The sequence below is a fragment of the Homalodisca vitripennis genome, unplaced genomic scaffold (assembly GCF_021130785.1).
Source record: "Homalodisca vitripennis isolate AUS2020 unplaced genomic scaffold, UT_GWSS_2.1 ScUCBcl_10281;HRSCAF=19090, whole genome shotgun sequence".
NCBI lineage: Eukaryota > Metazoa > Arthropoda > Insecta > Hemiptera > Cicadellidae > Homalodisca > Homalodisca vitripennis.
Window position 1 is genome coordinate 1 of NW_025786388.1, and position 16,618 is coordinate 16,618.

General features: G+C 34.4%; 1 protein-coding gene across 1 annotated transcript; it reads left to right on the plus strand.

Moving 5' to 3' along the window:
• The first annotated feature begins 5,437 nt into the window (after positions 1 to 5,437).
• On the plus strand, positions 5,438 to 12,983 carry LOC124374816 (protein argonaute-2-like). Its single transcript, XM_046832966.1, has 3 exons — positions 5,438 to 5,462; positions 6,776 to 6,863; positions 12,804 to 12,983. Exons 1-3 carry the CDS (start codon positions 5,438 to 5,440, stop codon positions 12,925 to 12,927), a joined length of 237 nt encoding a protein of 78 aa, XP_046688922.1. The 3' UTR covers positions 12,928 to 12,983.
• Positions 12,984 to 16,618: the final 3,635 nt, after the last annotated feature.

Here is a 16,618-nt window from a genome sequence, read left to right on the forward strand (position 1 = left end):
TTATTGAATAACAATGCCTAATATTTGTGCACTGAAATTATAAAGTTGCAATTACAAATGTTTCGTTTGCCGTGTTTCTGCTCCGCGCCCATCGAGAGAACGGAAAAAATCGGGGATTTTTCCCTATTACTCTAGACGAGGGAATATGTTGTGTGGGATTGAGCTTGGCTACATCACTGCAGTTCGGAATTCCTTTCTTTACAAGAACATCTTGCTTCAATACATCTATTTTTAGCTCCACATTGTGAAGAAAGACCTTCGAATGCGACCATTGTTTGCGACATTTCTGTAATGTTAGACGACTAGTTTGACTTGTCGCTAGTATTTTGGTGTATATATTACTATTATTAGTGATGTGTTTATATCAAAGTACATCAAATTTTTCGTTGTGAAATTTGCCACCTAGTGATATTGAACATATTCATGGAATTTAATCAAGTGTGTGGCGTGTATTTGATGAAACAAACTTTATAAATTTCGAGGGGACTGTGACCGCCATATTGATTCACCGGCATCACTGACTGTGCATTTTGAACTAGTGTTGTAAAGTTCTTGGATTTTATTTATACACAGTAAGGTGAAAGAATGGTTTTTTGTTTTTGTTTTTATATATTGCATAATAATTTATTGGACATTTACAACAGGTGAGCTTGTAGGGTCTCTAATTTTTTAATTATTTAAACTTTCATACACAGGACTAGCCCCTAGTTTACAACATAGTGTTTATTTTATTTATTTTTATTTATTTATTTTTATTTATCGAAACAATATGAGTGACCTTAGTAAATAGAGTCAGGTGAACTCAAGACAATTACTCTTAGATGATGAGTTTTCTAAACCGACAGTGAAATGATGATGAAAACGCCCCACCGTACAATACATCATAACCACCAATTCACCCTGGCCCCAGCACATCTGCAGGGATTTCAAGGGACTCTCGTTCCCTCTCTAGGGCCTCTATAGGGAGGTGAATTTCTCCGATATAGAGGTAGGCAAATGAAATCGGGGAGAGTGGGAAAATGGATTCTTTGATGTCGATGACATCTTTGCCCTGTCTGAAAATGATTTGGATGTGTCGCTCACAGGACTTTTTCGAGTGGTAGTTGGCGGGACGATTACGAACCACTTACGAAGGGGAGGGAATGAAAGTTCAAGGCGATGGTATGCCCAGAAACGCCCCAGAAAAAGATAGAACGACGGCGGACAGCCTTTGGCATCCCCGCCACCTACTGCGGAATTACCATATTTAGGCTGCTGAGCCACCGGCTGTTACAACCCTCACCACCAGCCTGCGGATTCAACAGGGCAGGTCACAACTCCCATCACCAGCTGCGGAGCCACCGGGCTCTGATACAACCCCCATCACAGCTGCGGATCTCCACCGGCTGTACAACCCCCACCATCAGCTGCGGAGCCCCATACTTCCTCCTGTCCAGCCATTGTGGCTTGAGGGCGTATCCTCCTGAGAGGTCCAAGGACAGGTGAAATCTAAAGATTTAAGGTTAGAGGCCCTGCGACCTCGACACCCACCGAAAGGAGTTAGTTCGAAGCCAATAGACTTTTTTTATCTGTTCATGAACAATTTTGTTTGGAAAATACCTGATGGTTCGGGAAACAAAACAATTTTGCTCCAAAGAACTCCATTGATTCACTACGAGCTAGAGGGAGGCTTCGGTCCCAGTTCACGGCTTGCTCTCTTAGGTCAATGTTGACTGTTTGGAAGAGATAAAGAAGTTTTTGGGGTCTTACTAATCAGCATGGGGGCTTACGAAAAGAAAGGACTGTTGAATCACTACTGGTTGACCCACCCTAGTCTGTTCATACCTTTCTTTTCTAAGACCATGACATTACGTAGTGTTTCCAAACAGATCCTAGGCACTGTTTTCGAATGTATCGAATCCGTTGAAATCTCCAAAACAAGGGCCACCCTGGGGTATGACCCTTGGGTGAAGGTTGCTGTGCTTTTATCGATTCACATGAACGATTGCTCTTCAGGTCTCACTTTGTGCCAAAAGCCAGGAAAATCTGTATTGATGAAAGTATGATTGGCATGAAGAACCGTTCTTGTTACTTTTACTCAATACATGGCTAATAAAACGGCACGCAAGGTTTGGGCATAAAGAAATTCGAACTTTCGTGATTCTGCGACTGGGCATATGGTCATGCAATCGGCAATTATATTCAGGCAAGGACTTTTTGTAAGGAAGGTGGATCCTGATCCATTTACCCAAAAAATAAGTTGTGGATGACTTGATGAACGATATGCATGGCCTTATTAACCGTAAATAATTACCACCTGTTTACCGACAATTTTTACACAAAAGTCCCTCTTGTCAAACATTTTTTATTTCACATGGGGAAGACCCTTTGTATTTACAGGCACTTTCAGTAAAGGAAGCAGATTTTTCTTTTCATGTATCTTGTAAAAGAATCTAAAACATATCAGGTTGAGCGAATCCCTATATTTCAGGATAAAATAACATAGGTGCTTATCGTTGAAATATAGGGAACGCAAAACTAGCAAATACCTGATCATGCTTATCACTTTACGGCCTACCCTTAACCCATGCAGACGGATCAGGAGGTTGGTAAGTCGTATTGTGGGTAAGCAACGCAGTTATCAAACCGGTGGTAATAGCAGGATACAATCTAACACATGGGGGGTTGTTGATTGCAAAGATAAAAGTATTTTTCACTTGGACCTGCAGCCGCAACAACCAAGTGATACTGGTACGAGCAAATTGTATACAATTTTGTTGATATGGCGCTCCTAAATGCTTATAATCTTGTACAGATACCACTTCTGAATAAGGCCTATGAGCAGATGGGAGTTTATGAACAAAAACATTTGTTAGACAGTCTTCTTTTAGTTGCTGCTCCAGTTTCCTCAGGGTGGATGCACCTCTACATCAGCGCCCACCTCTCCCCCCCACCAATCATGACCTTGCAATCCTTGCCGGGGATAAAACAATAGCAAAGTGTACAGTGTGTAATAAAAAATAAAACTACATAATCTGGTGGTTGCCGATTGTAAAAATTGGAATCCACTACAAGTGTCCAACCCAAGTTTGAAACAACTTCCTTCGTCCTGAACCAGAGGTAAGACGTTCGAGGTGGTCAAAAACTCGTCTTCCAGCGAGTGCCGACTAATTTTTTGGATTAAAAATGCCATGGGATTTATGTATGTACATATTTTTTATGTAGTTACAATAAATTTTACTTCATTTGAAGCATTTTCTGTCAGTATTATTGTTGTGTTTTTATCAAACTTTTATTACCTGGAGAAAAAAAACAATTCTCAGAATTTACAAACAAAAATTTTTTACCATATAAACCATAGAAAAACATAATAGCTAAATAATATATTTTTCTGTCTCTTAAAATATTATTATGCTCTACAACATAGAGAATGTCTAAAAATATAGTTAAGCATACAGTAAAATATCTAAAAATGTTTGGAATGTGATTATGTAAAAATTTTTTTTTTTTTTAAATACAACGATTCACCAGAATTTTACCAAAAATTAAATGTAATACACTTTTGGGAAAAGTGTTGTAATTTTTTATTAATGGTTTTGCATAAAGATTCCTTTCTTAGAAGATTTTGTATATCTTGAAAACAGAGTGATTAAAAAATAAATTATTGATATTTTTTTATGGAGGACTTCTCACTTTTGGTTTTTTTTTTTTTTTTTTTTCTTTACTTTATAATGAAAAAAAAAGTACTAAAATAGAAATATTAAAAAATTACTCTCCAACTGCATATACATGTTATCTGGTTTTCATACTGAAACGAAGAAAATATATTAATAGTGTATACTTTACTTCAAAAACATAAAACATTTCATACATAGGTTTGAATGAAGGTGTGCACAAAACTGAGCAACAATAGTGCCTGCCCAATATATAGGAATTTGAACTGCACAGATCCAAGGGGTTAAGGTTCTGAATGAGTATGATCATTTTCTTGATTATTTCAAATGTAAATGACAAGGATTATCTCATTGTGCCAATAAATGATGCTCAAGTGTTGACCCACTGCTAATGGCTCACATTGGAGTACTTTAATGTACCACAAGATTATAATTATAATAAATAATAAGCTTTATTGCCGTAGGACAATTACAATATTGTATGGTGAGTGTCGTATCGATTAAAACATACTAGAATATAAAATAAAAGTTACATAAAATACAATACAAATAACAAACAAGTACCCTTAAAAATATCAAATCAAGTTCTCTAAAGAATCCCTTACAGGATTCTCTAATTCCCAGTTTTGCCATGATTCGTACTGCTTTCTTCTGAAAGGACAAAAAACCTCTGGAAATGGACATTTGCACACCCTCCCCACAATGTTATGCCGTATGACATATGTTGGGTACACTAGGCCATAATAGGCCATTTTGCAGTAGGTGTTATTCACAAAGTTCTGTCAATTTCCTCAAAGCATAAGATGCCTGAGGACATTCTAGTATAGACAACATCCACATGTTTTTTCCCAGTACAAACCTTTATCAATGTGAATTCCTAGAAACTTGGTGCTTAAAACTTCATCAATGACCATATCATTCAGTAAAACTGATAGACCGGGTTCATGGGGCGTGCTGCACCCTGAAAAATAGATGAAGTTTGATTTTGGATCATTTGTTTTGTAGATTCATACTTGATTACTAATATCTACTACTACTATGATTCGATGCATAACTACAATCTTGATTCACGCTAAGACTGTAATGGGGAAACTCTCATGGTACATGAAAATGCATAGTGATTGCATAGCATTGAAGAAGAATAATTGCTGAATGCTTATAGCACATTTTTAGGATTAGTTATAGATAAAAACTTAATTTGGAATGAACATTTAAACTATGTTTTAAATAAAATTTCCAGTGTTCTATATGCACTGAGACGATTGGCTAAGGTTTGCATTATAGAAGTGTTTGGAATCTCTGAAATCAGTTTATTATGATCTCGTCAAATCTTATACTGTTTACGGTGTAGCTATTTATGGAGCTACCACATCCCATAATTTAGATTAAATTCTATTTAAACAAAAGCAAGATATTGAAATTATAAAAATTTAACCCTAACTTGTGGGTTTTTCTTCGTAAGAGTGCCCTAAAAAAGTAAGTTTTTTTTTAATTTTTGATTTGTTTTTTTAGTTAATTTGGGTTTACTGCAGGAGATGTTTTTATAAAAAACACTCCATTAAAACGTTTTTTGAAGTTTTTATTTTTGTATTTATACAGAACTTAATTTATTTAAGAACAAAAGTTATTATATTTACAAAATATCTGAATAAGATAAAATATTCCGTATTTTCTTATAAACGTACTAAGGAAAGAGAAATGTGACTGCTGCTCGCCGACCGACGCTGGTCTAGTTGCACACGTGGCATGCTCTCTTTGACTTGTCCTTCTTATTTGTAGTAGGGATGGTGGCGAGGAAAATGCCGAGCAGTAAGTCTAAGGGGAGCATGCCATTTTACATGATCAGTAATTACACAAACAGCTACGTTTATTTACTCACAGTAAACACAGCAAAACATTTACAATCAGGGCAACCATTAACGTAAAAGTGAGGTTACAACCTGTATTCAATAAAAACATAAAAAATAGAATCAGCTGATTACTTGGAATAACTAATTGAATACATTCATATGGCCTGAATAACGTCAATTGGGTCTGAAATAAATAAATAAAAGATTAACGGAGATTTAGAGTTAACGATGAAAACTAATTGAAACTGTTTCTTATTTATTCCGCTAGATTGTAGTCATATTCAAGCAAGAGATTATTGATCATGAAACATTATTGTGAAAACTGTTTAGCACCATAGCGCTTTCTGTAGGCTATCGGGATTACTGTTGGGCGCTCCCGAGTTTGTTGCGGGGTTACTAGTCATAGTCAAAGGGGTAAAGATAGGTGATTCAATTTTACATATTTGAAACTATTAATTACGTTACACATTTCTGCAATCTTGCCTTAACAGAAAGAAAACATCAGTATAATACATGGTTCAATATATCTAATGATTCTCATCTAATGGCATTTTATAAAAATAAAACCTCATACACGGGGAAAACATTTCTAAATCATTTATCAATTGAATTGAAAACTCACTACAACACTAATAATTTCAAAAACTGAACTTAAAGAGTATCTACTAAATAAACCTCTATATTCATTCCAAGAGTTTTTTTTTTAAGGGATAATTGATTGGTTTAGCTGTGTGTGTGTGTGTGTGTGTGTGTGTGTGTGTACATGACAACTATATATTACCATAATATAAAATATTTTATAAGTTGATTATTAGATAATTTTTTATTAGTTATAATGTTCTATATTTGACTCTAATTCATTGTACATTCTATGCATTTGTTCGTGAATAAAGAATTTCTGAAACCACCACCGCAGATTGCACTTTCGGAGCACTAGCCTAGATCTTGGGGTTTATCAAAAGCAGGGCCACCTCATGCAGGACGCTTGACAGGCTTTGATTCAAGCCAACCATCTTGTATTGTCCCATTGGTCTTGAGTGATATTGTCCAGTCCATTCGAGATCACCCCAAACAGAGTTAGCCCATTCCTAGACCCCAAATGTATAATGGCTGGTAAACTATTTGAATACAAAACTTTGTAATAACAATAGTAATTTCTTTTGTAGATTGTATTTATAGTATTTTAATTGTTGCTGCAGATCAAATAAAGATACTAGCAGAGTTGGAGGTTGGCCTGCTGACCCAGTGCATCAAGGATGTGACTGTAAAAAGACGTCCTGGACAATGCCACGATAGGAAACTTGCTCCTCAAGATCAATGCTAAATTGAATGGCACCAATCATTCATTTACTGAAAACTGGTAAGAGTTAATGTCTGCTTTTAATGCTGATGTGCGAATTTCCTCTTAACTTTTCAGCCAAAAATGCTGGTGTGTGAAAATGCACACATCTGATGTTGTGTCTGATTATTTTTTCTATTAGCTTTCAATATTTATGAAATGCGTTGAAATTTGACTGTTTCATAGACATACGGGTATGTACAACATACCTGTACGGTTAGAGAAGTATTGTACTCAATGAAATTTTGTTTATAAATTATGTGTGTTGTTGTTCTAATAGTCAGCTGTGTCCTGCCTTATAGTGTTCTACCAGTTAACTTTGAGATTCCTGATTTTTTTATTGTTGTCAATATTGAAAACAAGTAAAAGAAGATCACCAGTAAGTCTTGGTGGTAAAACTTGTTACAGGAACTGCAGAACAGGTGTTTTATCCCACATTTCTCAGTGAGCACAAATACTAATGGGAAGCATCATGATTTATTTATATAATACTATACTATTATTTATTACAAAGTGTTTTTATCCAGTACAAAATGACAGTGTTTGAGCACAGTCCACAACATCTGTACCATGTGAAACTTTTTTAGTGCACACTATTTTGGAAAAATCACAGCTTCTGCATTTACCATGGTGTAAGTGCCTTAAATTTTGTTTCGTAGTTTGTGTATTAATGTGTTGCAGTAGAAACATAAAATAAAGTTAATAGTTTAATATTTTGTTATTAATATAACAATATTACAAAATTAAAAAATTATGTAAAGTTTTTCATAAATCACTTGGAATACTGTTACATACTCTACGGCATAGTGTGGGATCATTGTCCAAATCATAAAATATGTCATGTATGTAGTCTTTCAGTTCGTCAATAGTATGAAGGCTTTCGAGAATAAACAGAGTCCTTGACTACTCCTCATAGGAAAAAAATCCATTGGTGTGATATCTGGTGAATGTGGGGGGCATGTCAATATCTGCCCCTTCAAACCAATAACTTTTCTTTGGAAACGTTCGTTTAAATAATCGCGAACGGCAGTGGCGTAATGTGGTGGAGCACCATCGTGTTGAAAGTAAAGTTCTTGAAAGTTTTCTGCAAACGTCATGAGTCCTGGTACCAGCGTAATTCTGAAGCATATCCAAATATTTATCTCCTGTCACTGTTCCTTCAAAACAATATAGTCCAAGTACGCCAAATGATGATATTGCCCCCCAAACACTCACACCAGGTTTGATTCAGCTGTTGTTCTAACAAAAGACTTTTGATTGTCAGTATACCAATAAGTACAGTTAAGTCTGTTAACTTGTCCACTTAACTTAAAATTGGCCTCATCAGACCAAATAATTTTATTAAAAAGGTTAGGATCATGTTTGTGTTGGCTAAGCATCAATCCACAAAACTGAAGTCGTCGATCTGGATCATCTTCAAGTAACCCATGTAATAAACGTGGAATGTAAGATTTATAATTCTGTTTGTGTAACATTCTTTGCACTGACCTTCGTGATAAATCCAGCTCAGATTGCTAATCGTCTCTGGTCGATTTTCGAGGACTTTTGGTTACAGCTAAACATACCTGCAATAAATTGTCATCAGTTGAGACTGTTGTTGGGCGGCCAGACCTCGGTGCATCCATAACAGATCCATGTTGTTCAAATCTATCTCGTATGTTGTACACTGTTTGTCTAGACGGTGGTTTTTGATCTAAAGTGTAATTCCCCATTCATTAACAACTGCAGTAGCACCACTTTTATAAAAATGTTTTTTAACGTGAAAATCCTTTCTTCTTTCGTTAACATTATGACTAATGTTTAACAAAAATTCTATTAGAATAATAATAATTCTGGGACTACAGCTTTTAAACACGTGTCACAGATGAACTCACTGTTGTTGTGTGTTTCATTGCATTGTATTTGTCAACTTAAAAAGGCATAATTACCAACATTTAGTAATACCAACATCACGGACGAAAACTATCGTAACTACGTCTTGCTGTTATGTTTTTCTTCTTTTAACCAACTGTTCAGTGACTTTTGCGCCACCCTGTATTATTATTGTTTATTCAAATTATTATTATCAAAAATAGTATTGTGTCTAACGCTTTGTACAAAAAAGAATTGATTGATTAGGGCTGACATTTTTAACATGACACCTGCTCTATAACATTAGATTTTTCATAATAATAAAAAACGGGTCCAGTATTAAAAGGCTTAATGAAGTTGGCTATCCAAAAAATTGTGGACATACATTACAAGGGTTTAAGATTATTGATATGCCTATAAATGTTTATATTCTTTAAAAAGTCATGTTCTATTTAACTTTACAAAAAATATTATATTATGTAATTAGAGAAAGAAACAAAAAAAGTTGACATTTTGTTGTTACCAGGCTACAAATTTTACGCAAGTGGGCAAATTTGCAAATGATTCCAATGATGTTCTTCTAAACATTGCTTTATACTTCTCTAATACGTACAAAAATCTGTTTATAATCTATCACAATATAGTATAAACTATGCAACTCACTTTTCACTGTAATTAAAATCAGTGGCATTCTTAACCCTCCGACTGATAATAAGAAACTTCAAGAATAAACATACTGGTTTTTTTGTCTTTGCGCACCATAATGTTTTTAGGATATATTAAAAAAAATGTGGTAAATGCTAAGTAATTAATTATATATTTATATAATTTTTTCAATAAACGTTGAATCACAAAAAGTACTTGCTCTACCGGGACTCAAACCCGGATCTCTCATGAATGTGCTAACCATTACACCACAGAGCCCTTACTTTTTAACGATTCAATTATATTCTATTTGGCTGTATCTGTCACATATGCATTTAAATAACTAAACTAACATATGATCGGAAGACCAAATACCTGTCAAACGACTTTTTGTTTACATTAATTAAATTTTGTATAAATGGCAATAGCCTAATTAAATTTTTTCAATAAACATTGAATCACAAAAAGTACTTGCTCCACCGGGACTCGAACCCGGATCTCTCACTTTCCGGGTGAATATGCTACCATTATAATTTAATTTTTTGTGATTCAATGTTTATTGAAAAAATTAAATTAGACTGTTGCCATTTATACAAAATTTAATTTATGTATATAAATTATAAACAACTAGCCTACATAATAACCTAGCAACAGTAGCAACAAAGAACATCAAGGCCGTGTAGCGAATCACCAACTGCATACTGCACAGTCCATCAGCTGTATGCAGTGCAGCATTTGGATCAATATCAGCTGACGAGTAATATTACAAATATAAATTATATAAAATGAACTGGTATTTATGAGTAGAAGATTCAATTTGTGCAAGTTATGTCTTCATAATTTCAACGGTTTTTCGCGTAATAATAGCAGAAAGTTGACCGACGACTGTGCTGTCTTTTATCAGTTCACAAGCGGTATTGATGAACGTCTGTGCTGTTGGTCATCAGTTAGAGAGTTAAAGAGACGATTCTAGAGATACCAAGTTTACAAAAGCTAAGAAAACCTTGCTTCAAATTTATTTATGACAAATTTCTCGTCAATAATGTGCTTATGTTGTGAACACAAAATATTTTGTTTGGATGAAGTAGTATTGAAATATTCCAACATTTGCCCAATTTGAAAACTGTAATAAATTAAACATTCAGTCGGGCACTAATCATAACAAAACAAACTTGACAAAAAATGCAATTGGTATGACCCAGCTATACCAGTTAAGGAGACTGGGAAGAATTATAAAACGTGGTTTGGATTTCTCTTAGCAAGCATGCTGAAACATTAAAAGCAATAATATATTGCAACAAATTTGTAGTGCCATGGTGACAACACTTCTCACTCAAGTATGAAACCATTACTCACAATAAACCTCAGCACTAAAGGGGTTCAATTATATTTAATTTTAAAATGTTTTTTTTCTTATGTTATAACATTTTTTTAACAGGTTATTCTCTAAAGTATTAATTCACATATGTGATTGTACAAAAAAAGTTCTTCAGCTGATTTTCCTTGGATATCTTTACAAAATGATACATAATTCCTACAAAAATATATAATTCCACATGGAGTGATAAAAAAACATGTTATTAATTTTCCTTGTATTAAGGAAAGTTATCTTTAAGAGCTGTGATTTAAAAAAAAATAAAAAAAAAAAATTAAAAAAAAAACTAAAAAATAAAACTATTAACCCGACCTTAAACCGATTTCACCACCTTGAGAAAGTGCTGGGTTAATGTTAGTTTAAACATTGCTGTTGTTCTTCTGTTACGTTTAAGTAGTTAAACTTTGTAAAGGAGTCATGTTGATGGGGGCAGATGTCACTTACTCTTCCCCTGATTAGAAGCATACTTAAGCTGTAGCTGCAGTTAGATCAATGTTGGGTATTAATATTGTGTTGCTCCTCTGTTACAGTTCAGTAGCTAAACTTTGTAAAGGAGTTATGCTGTGGGGGCAGATGTCACTTACTCTTCCCTGATTAGAAGCATACTTAAGCTGTAGCTGCAGTTAGATCAATGTTGAGGTATTAATATTGTGTTGCTCCTCTGTTACAGTTCAGTAGCTAAACTTTGTAAAGGAGTTTATGCTGTGGGGGCAGATGTCCACTTACTCTTCCCCTGATTAGAAGCATACTTAAGCTGTAGCTTGCAGTTAGATCAATGTTGGGTATTAATATTGTGTTGCTCCTCTGTTACAGTTCAGTAGCTAAACTTTGTAAAGGAGTTATGCTGTTGGGGGCAGATGTCACTTACTCTTCCCCTGATTAGAAGCATACTTAAGCTGTAGCTGCAGTTAGATCAATGTTGGGTATTAATATTGTGTTGCTCCTCTGTTACAGTTCAGTAGTTTAAACTTTGTAAAGTAGTCATGTTGATGGGGGCAGATGTCACTTACTCTTCCCCTGATTAGAAGCATACTTAAGCTGTAGCTGCAGTTAGATCAATGTTGGGTATTAATATTTGTGTTGCTCCTCTGTTACAGTTCAGTAGCTAAACTTTGTAAAGGAGTTATGCTGTTGGGGGCAGATGTCACTTACTCTTCCCCTGATTAGAAGCATACTTAAGCTGTAGCTGCAGTTAGATCAATGTTGGGTATTAATATTGTGTTGCTCCTCTGTTACAGTTCAGTAGTTAAACTTTGTAAAGTAGTCATGTTGATGGGGGCAGATGTCACTTACTCTTCCCCTGATTAGAAGCATACTTAAGCTGTAGCTGCAGTTAGATCAATGTTGGGTATTAATATTGTGTTGCTCCTCTGTTACAGTTCAGTAGTTAAACTTTGTAAAGTAGTTCATGTTGATGGGGGCAGATGGTCACTTACTCTTCCCCTGATTAGAAGCATACTTAAAGCTGTAGCTGCAGTTAGATCAATGTTGGGTATTAATATTGTGTTGCTCCTCTGTTACAGTTCAGTAGCTAAACTTTGTAAAGGAGTTATGCTGTTGGGGGCAAGATGTCACTTACTCTTCCCCTGATTAGAAGCATACTTAAGCTGTAGCTGCAGTTAGATCAATGTTGGGTATTAATATTGTGTTGCTCCTCTGTTACAGTTCAGTAGTTAAACTTTGTAAAGTAGTCATGTTGATGGGGGCAGATGTCACTTACTCTTCCCCCTGATTAGAAGCATACTTAAGCTGTAGCTGCAGTTAGATCAATGTTGGGTATTAATATTGTGTTGCTCCTCTGTTACAGTTCAGTAGCTAAACTTTGTAAAGGAGTTATGCTGTTGGGGGCAGATGTCACTTACTCTTCCCCTGATTAGAAGCATACTTAAGCTGTAGCTGCAGTTAGATCAATGTTGGGTATTAATATGTGTTGCTCCTCTGTTACAGTTCAGTAGTTAAACTTTTGTAAAGTAGTCATGTTGATGGGGGCAGATGTCACTTACTCTTCCCCTGATTAGAAGCATACTTAAGCTGTAGCTGCAGTTAGATCAATGTTGGGTAATTAATATTGTGTTGCTCCTCTGTTACAGTTCAGTAGCTAAACTTTGTAAAGGAGTTATGCTGTTGGGGGCAGATGTTACACACCCATCCCCTGACCAGATGAATATCCCATCTGTAGCTGCCGTAAGTTTCTTGTTCACAGAACTTGTATAAATTATATGCACATTAAGTCACTGGTCAAATAAAATATCAATTTTTATTATTCCTAATGGCCATGTTCCAAGTATTATATACATACTGCAATATAAAAAGAACAAAGATTATTTTATGAAAGTAACGTTAATTAATAGCTTGACAAGTAGCTACAACCTAAGCTAAATTTCATTCAGTAAATTTAACCCTAGAGGTGGCATTATAAATTCTCTGTAGTGGTAGGGTGTTTTAGGCCAACAGTTTGTGTGTTTTTATAATGTATATTACTATGTCAAACTAATGCTCCAAACTTAACATATTATACATAATTTTTTTCATTAAAAGAACACAGAAAAACAAATTTTTTTCTTGTTATAACTTTTTGATGCGGCAAAAAGATTATAAAAAGTAAAAAAATAAAGTTTTGTCCTCGGATTCTGTTTTCTACTTTACTTCAAGCGCATAAAAAAACAATTCTAATATATCAATTGTATCTGGAATTTATTGGTGATATCAGAAATATATAGTTTTTAACTTTAAAAATCCATACCAAGGCACTTATTTTTTTATGCACAGGGGTAAGACATAAAGCCAATAATTTATACATGTTGACATATAATGTATTCAATGCCCTAAAACCATTTTTATGAATCATTTTGGCTATAAATCAACTAAAACATATATATATATATATATATATATATATATATATATATATATATACATACAGGGTGATTCATGAAGTTCTCCCCCAACTTCTACAGCACATTGTACTAGTAAAAATAATGAAAAAATGTTATATAAACATAGGTCCGAAAACGCTTCGTTAGCGAGTTACAGCTAGCGAAAGATTTCGCCTGAATTCCTGGGTAAAGAGTAAAATAAAGCCATACTGAACTTTTGGAAAGGTTAATTTAGTAAGAAATATCGTGGATTCTTATGTATTTTTACCTGATAAAGCTAATAAAATAGGTTTCAGAACTGTACCTGTAGTATTTTTTCGAGGGATTCAGGGTTAAATGCAAAACATTGGGGCACGAAACAATGTTTTTTTTTAAGTTTGATGTACAATAACTTTGTTAAATTGGTAATAAATACATAAAATCAACAAACAGTAATTGTAGAGAATTTAATTCTGAGAAAATTGATATAATCAAAGTCTAAAATGAAACAGAAATAAGTACCAAAAAATCGATTTTATTCAGTATAATACATTTACTAGCTGTAAAGAAATACCGTACGGTATTTAGTTAAAATAAAACAAAAACAAAATGTTTGTTCCTTAATGACGAGATAAATTGAGAAAACAAGATTAACTGTTAAATAAATTTGTTTGTAAATAAAAATATCCATGTTTTATTACGTTGTATTTTTTTAAAATAAAAATTTACATCAAATGTTCGAAAAATAAATGAAGCAAACATTTTCCCAAAATGGTATTCTGTACTGTTACGTTAGAAACTGTGTATTAGTGGGTGTTTTGCAAAGCTACAGCAGGAGAATCGCGGTTCTGTGAATCCTTCAATTTGTGTGTTATTAAATTGCAATTTTTTCTGTGAGTTATAATTCCGAATTGTTTATTTCAGCGAAAAAAAATGCACTTACTTATTTTACATTCAGAGGAATAACGTCTGTATATGGTTTTTTATTTTGGGTTACTGTAATGAGTTTAAATGCCAGAGCTGCTGTAGAAGGAATATGAACTGACGATTACCCTAATAGAGAGGATTCCAGATACCAAAACCAAATGTTCAGGAACTGTTCCGTACTCTTCGGGAAACAGGAATCACTACCAAGTACTGAGAACCAATTAATTGAAGCGAGCTCGTCCAACTTTTGATTGATGATATTGTTTATTAATGCTGTTTCATCCGCCAGTCCAGTGTGTAAGGTACAACGACCGTAGTTTCTAGGCGGAATAGGAGTTTTCGCAGTCAACGGTTGTGGCAGGTCACTTAATCGGAACAACAAATTTTAATTCCGTTTTTCATAAACAAAAGGTTCAATCATCTACAGCTAGGGGATGGTCCGCTTCGCTTGGGAGTTTTTGCAAACTTTTTGAATATTAATAATCAAACTCTACAAGCGTATTTTGTTTACGGGATGAGGCACAATTCACACCGGTCGGGGATGGTGGTCAATAACTTTGCACAATGAAACACTCATGGGCAGAAGAAAATCCATATGAGGTAGTGGAACAGAACTTTCAACACCGATTTAAGCGTCAATGTCTGGTGTGGTGGCCTTTTTGCACAATCGGCTGATTGGACTTTCATATTTACCTGGAACGCCTATAAATGCTGAGTTTCTATTTGCATTTCCTTCAAAGAAGAGTTGCCGCAGCTTGTTAGAGATATGTTCATTTACATTCTCCAGACAAAATTTGTACTTCCAGCATGAACGGAGCACCTCCCCAATTTTCACGTGCCGTTTCTGCTTACTTAAATCATCAATTTCCTGGACACTGGATTGGTCCGTGGAGGGGCCTCACCCTTGGCCACCAAGATCACGCAGAATCTGTCTCCATTGTGATTATTGCAAATCTGGGGATGGATGAAAGACATTGTATACAAGACAAAAGTGAATTCTCGTGATGACATTAATTGCCCCGTATTATGGATTCGGTCTGTGCAGATGCATCAGGGAAGTACCTGGAAAAAAATTAAGGGAAAACGCAACAAAAGCAATACACAAACGTGCTGCAAAATGTATTGATAATGATGGCCTAATTTTCGAACATATTATTATAAAAAGGTGCGTTTCGGTCGGCCCAAACCTGATTTAATTTTTTGCGTAAAACTAGGTAATGTATTACACTGAATAAAATCGCTTTTTTTGGTACTTATTTCTGTTTAATTTTAGACTTTGATTCATATCAATTTTCTCAGAATTTAAATTCTCTACAATTAATGTTTGTTGATTTTATGTATTGATTACACAATTTTAACAAAGTTATTGTACATCAAATTTTTAAAAAAAAGAACATGTTTCTTGTTTGGTGTGCCCAATTTTTTGCAATTTATCCCTGAATCCCTCAAAAACTACTATTATGTACAGTTCTGAAAACCTATTTTATTTATAGCTTTATCAGTTAAAAATACATAAGAATCCACGATATATTCTTACTAAATTAACCTTTCCAAAAGTTCTGTATGGCTTTATTTTACTCTTTACCCAGGAAATCAGGCGAAATTCTTTCGCTAGCTGTAACTCGCTATACTAAAGCGTTTTCGGAACCTATGTTTATATAATCATTTTTTCATTATTTTTACTAGTAACAATGTGCTGTAGAATTGTGGGGGGGAGAAGAGAACTGAATTGAATCCACCCTGTATATCTGTTTACATGTATGTTTTTTAATTATTTGTATGTGTTTCGTTATTGTTGTTATTGACCTGAAGAAGCGTAATGCGAAATGTAGTTAATTCATATTAAATATGTTGGCCTTTTTCTACAAATATATATAAAATATTATGTATAAAAAAACGTTAAAACTATCTCTAAAATCACCTCGATAATCAACATTGAAGTTCAGATTCCTCTCCTTCATCACTTGGAAACATGTTCACCCACTAGCAGTTCTCTCAAGTCACTTGATCTTTCTCTAAAGTTTTCACTAATTTTATCACAAATTATTTACAAAAAAAAATGTGTAAAAAAACTATTAATTTAGCTCATTAGTAATAGCTAGCTAAAATATACTCCAAACTAT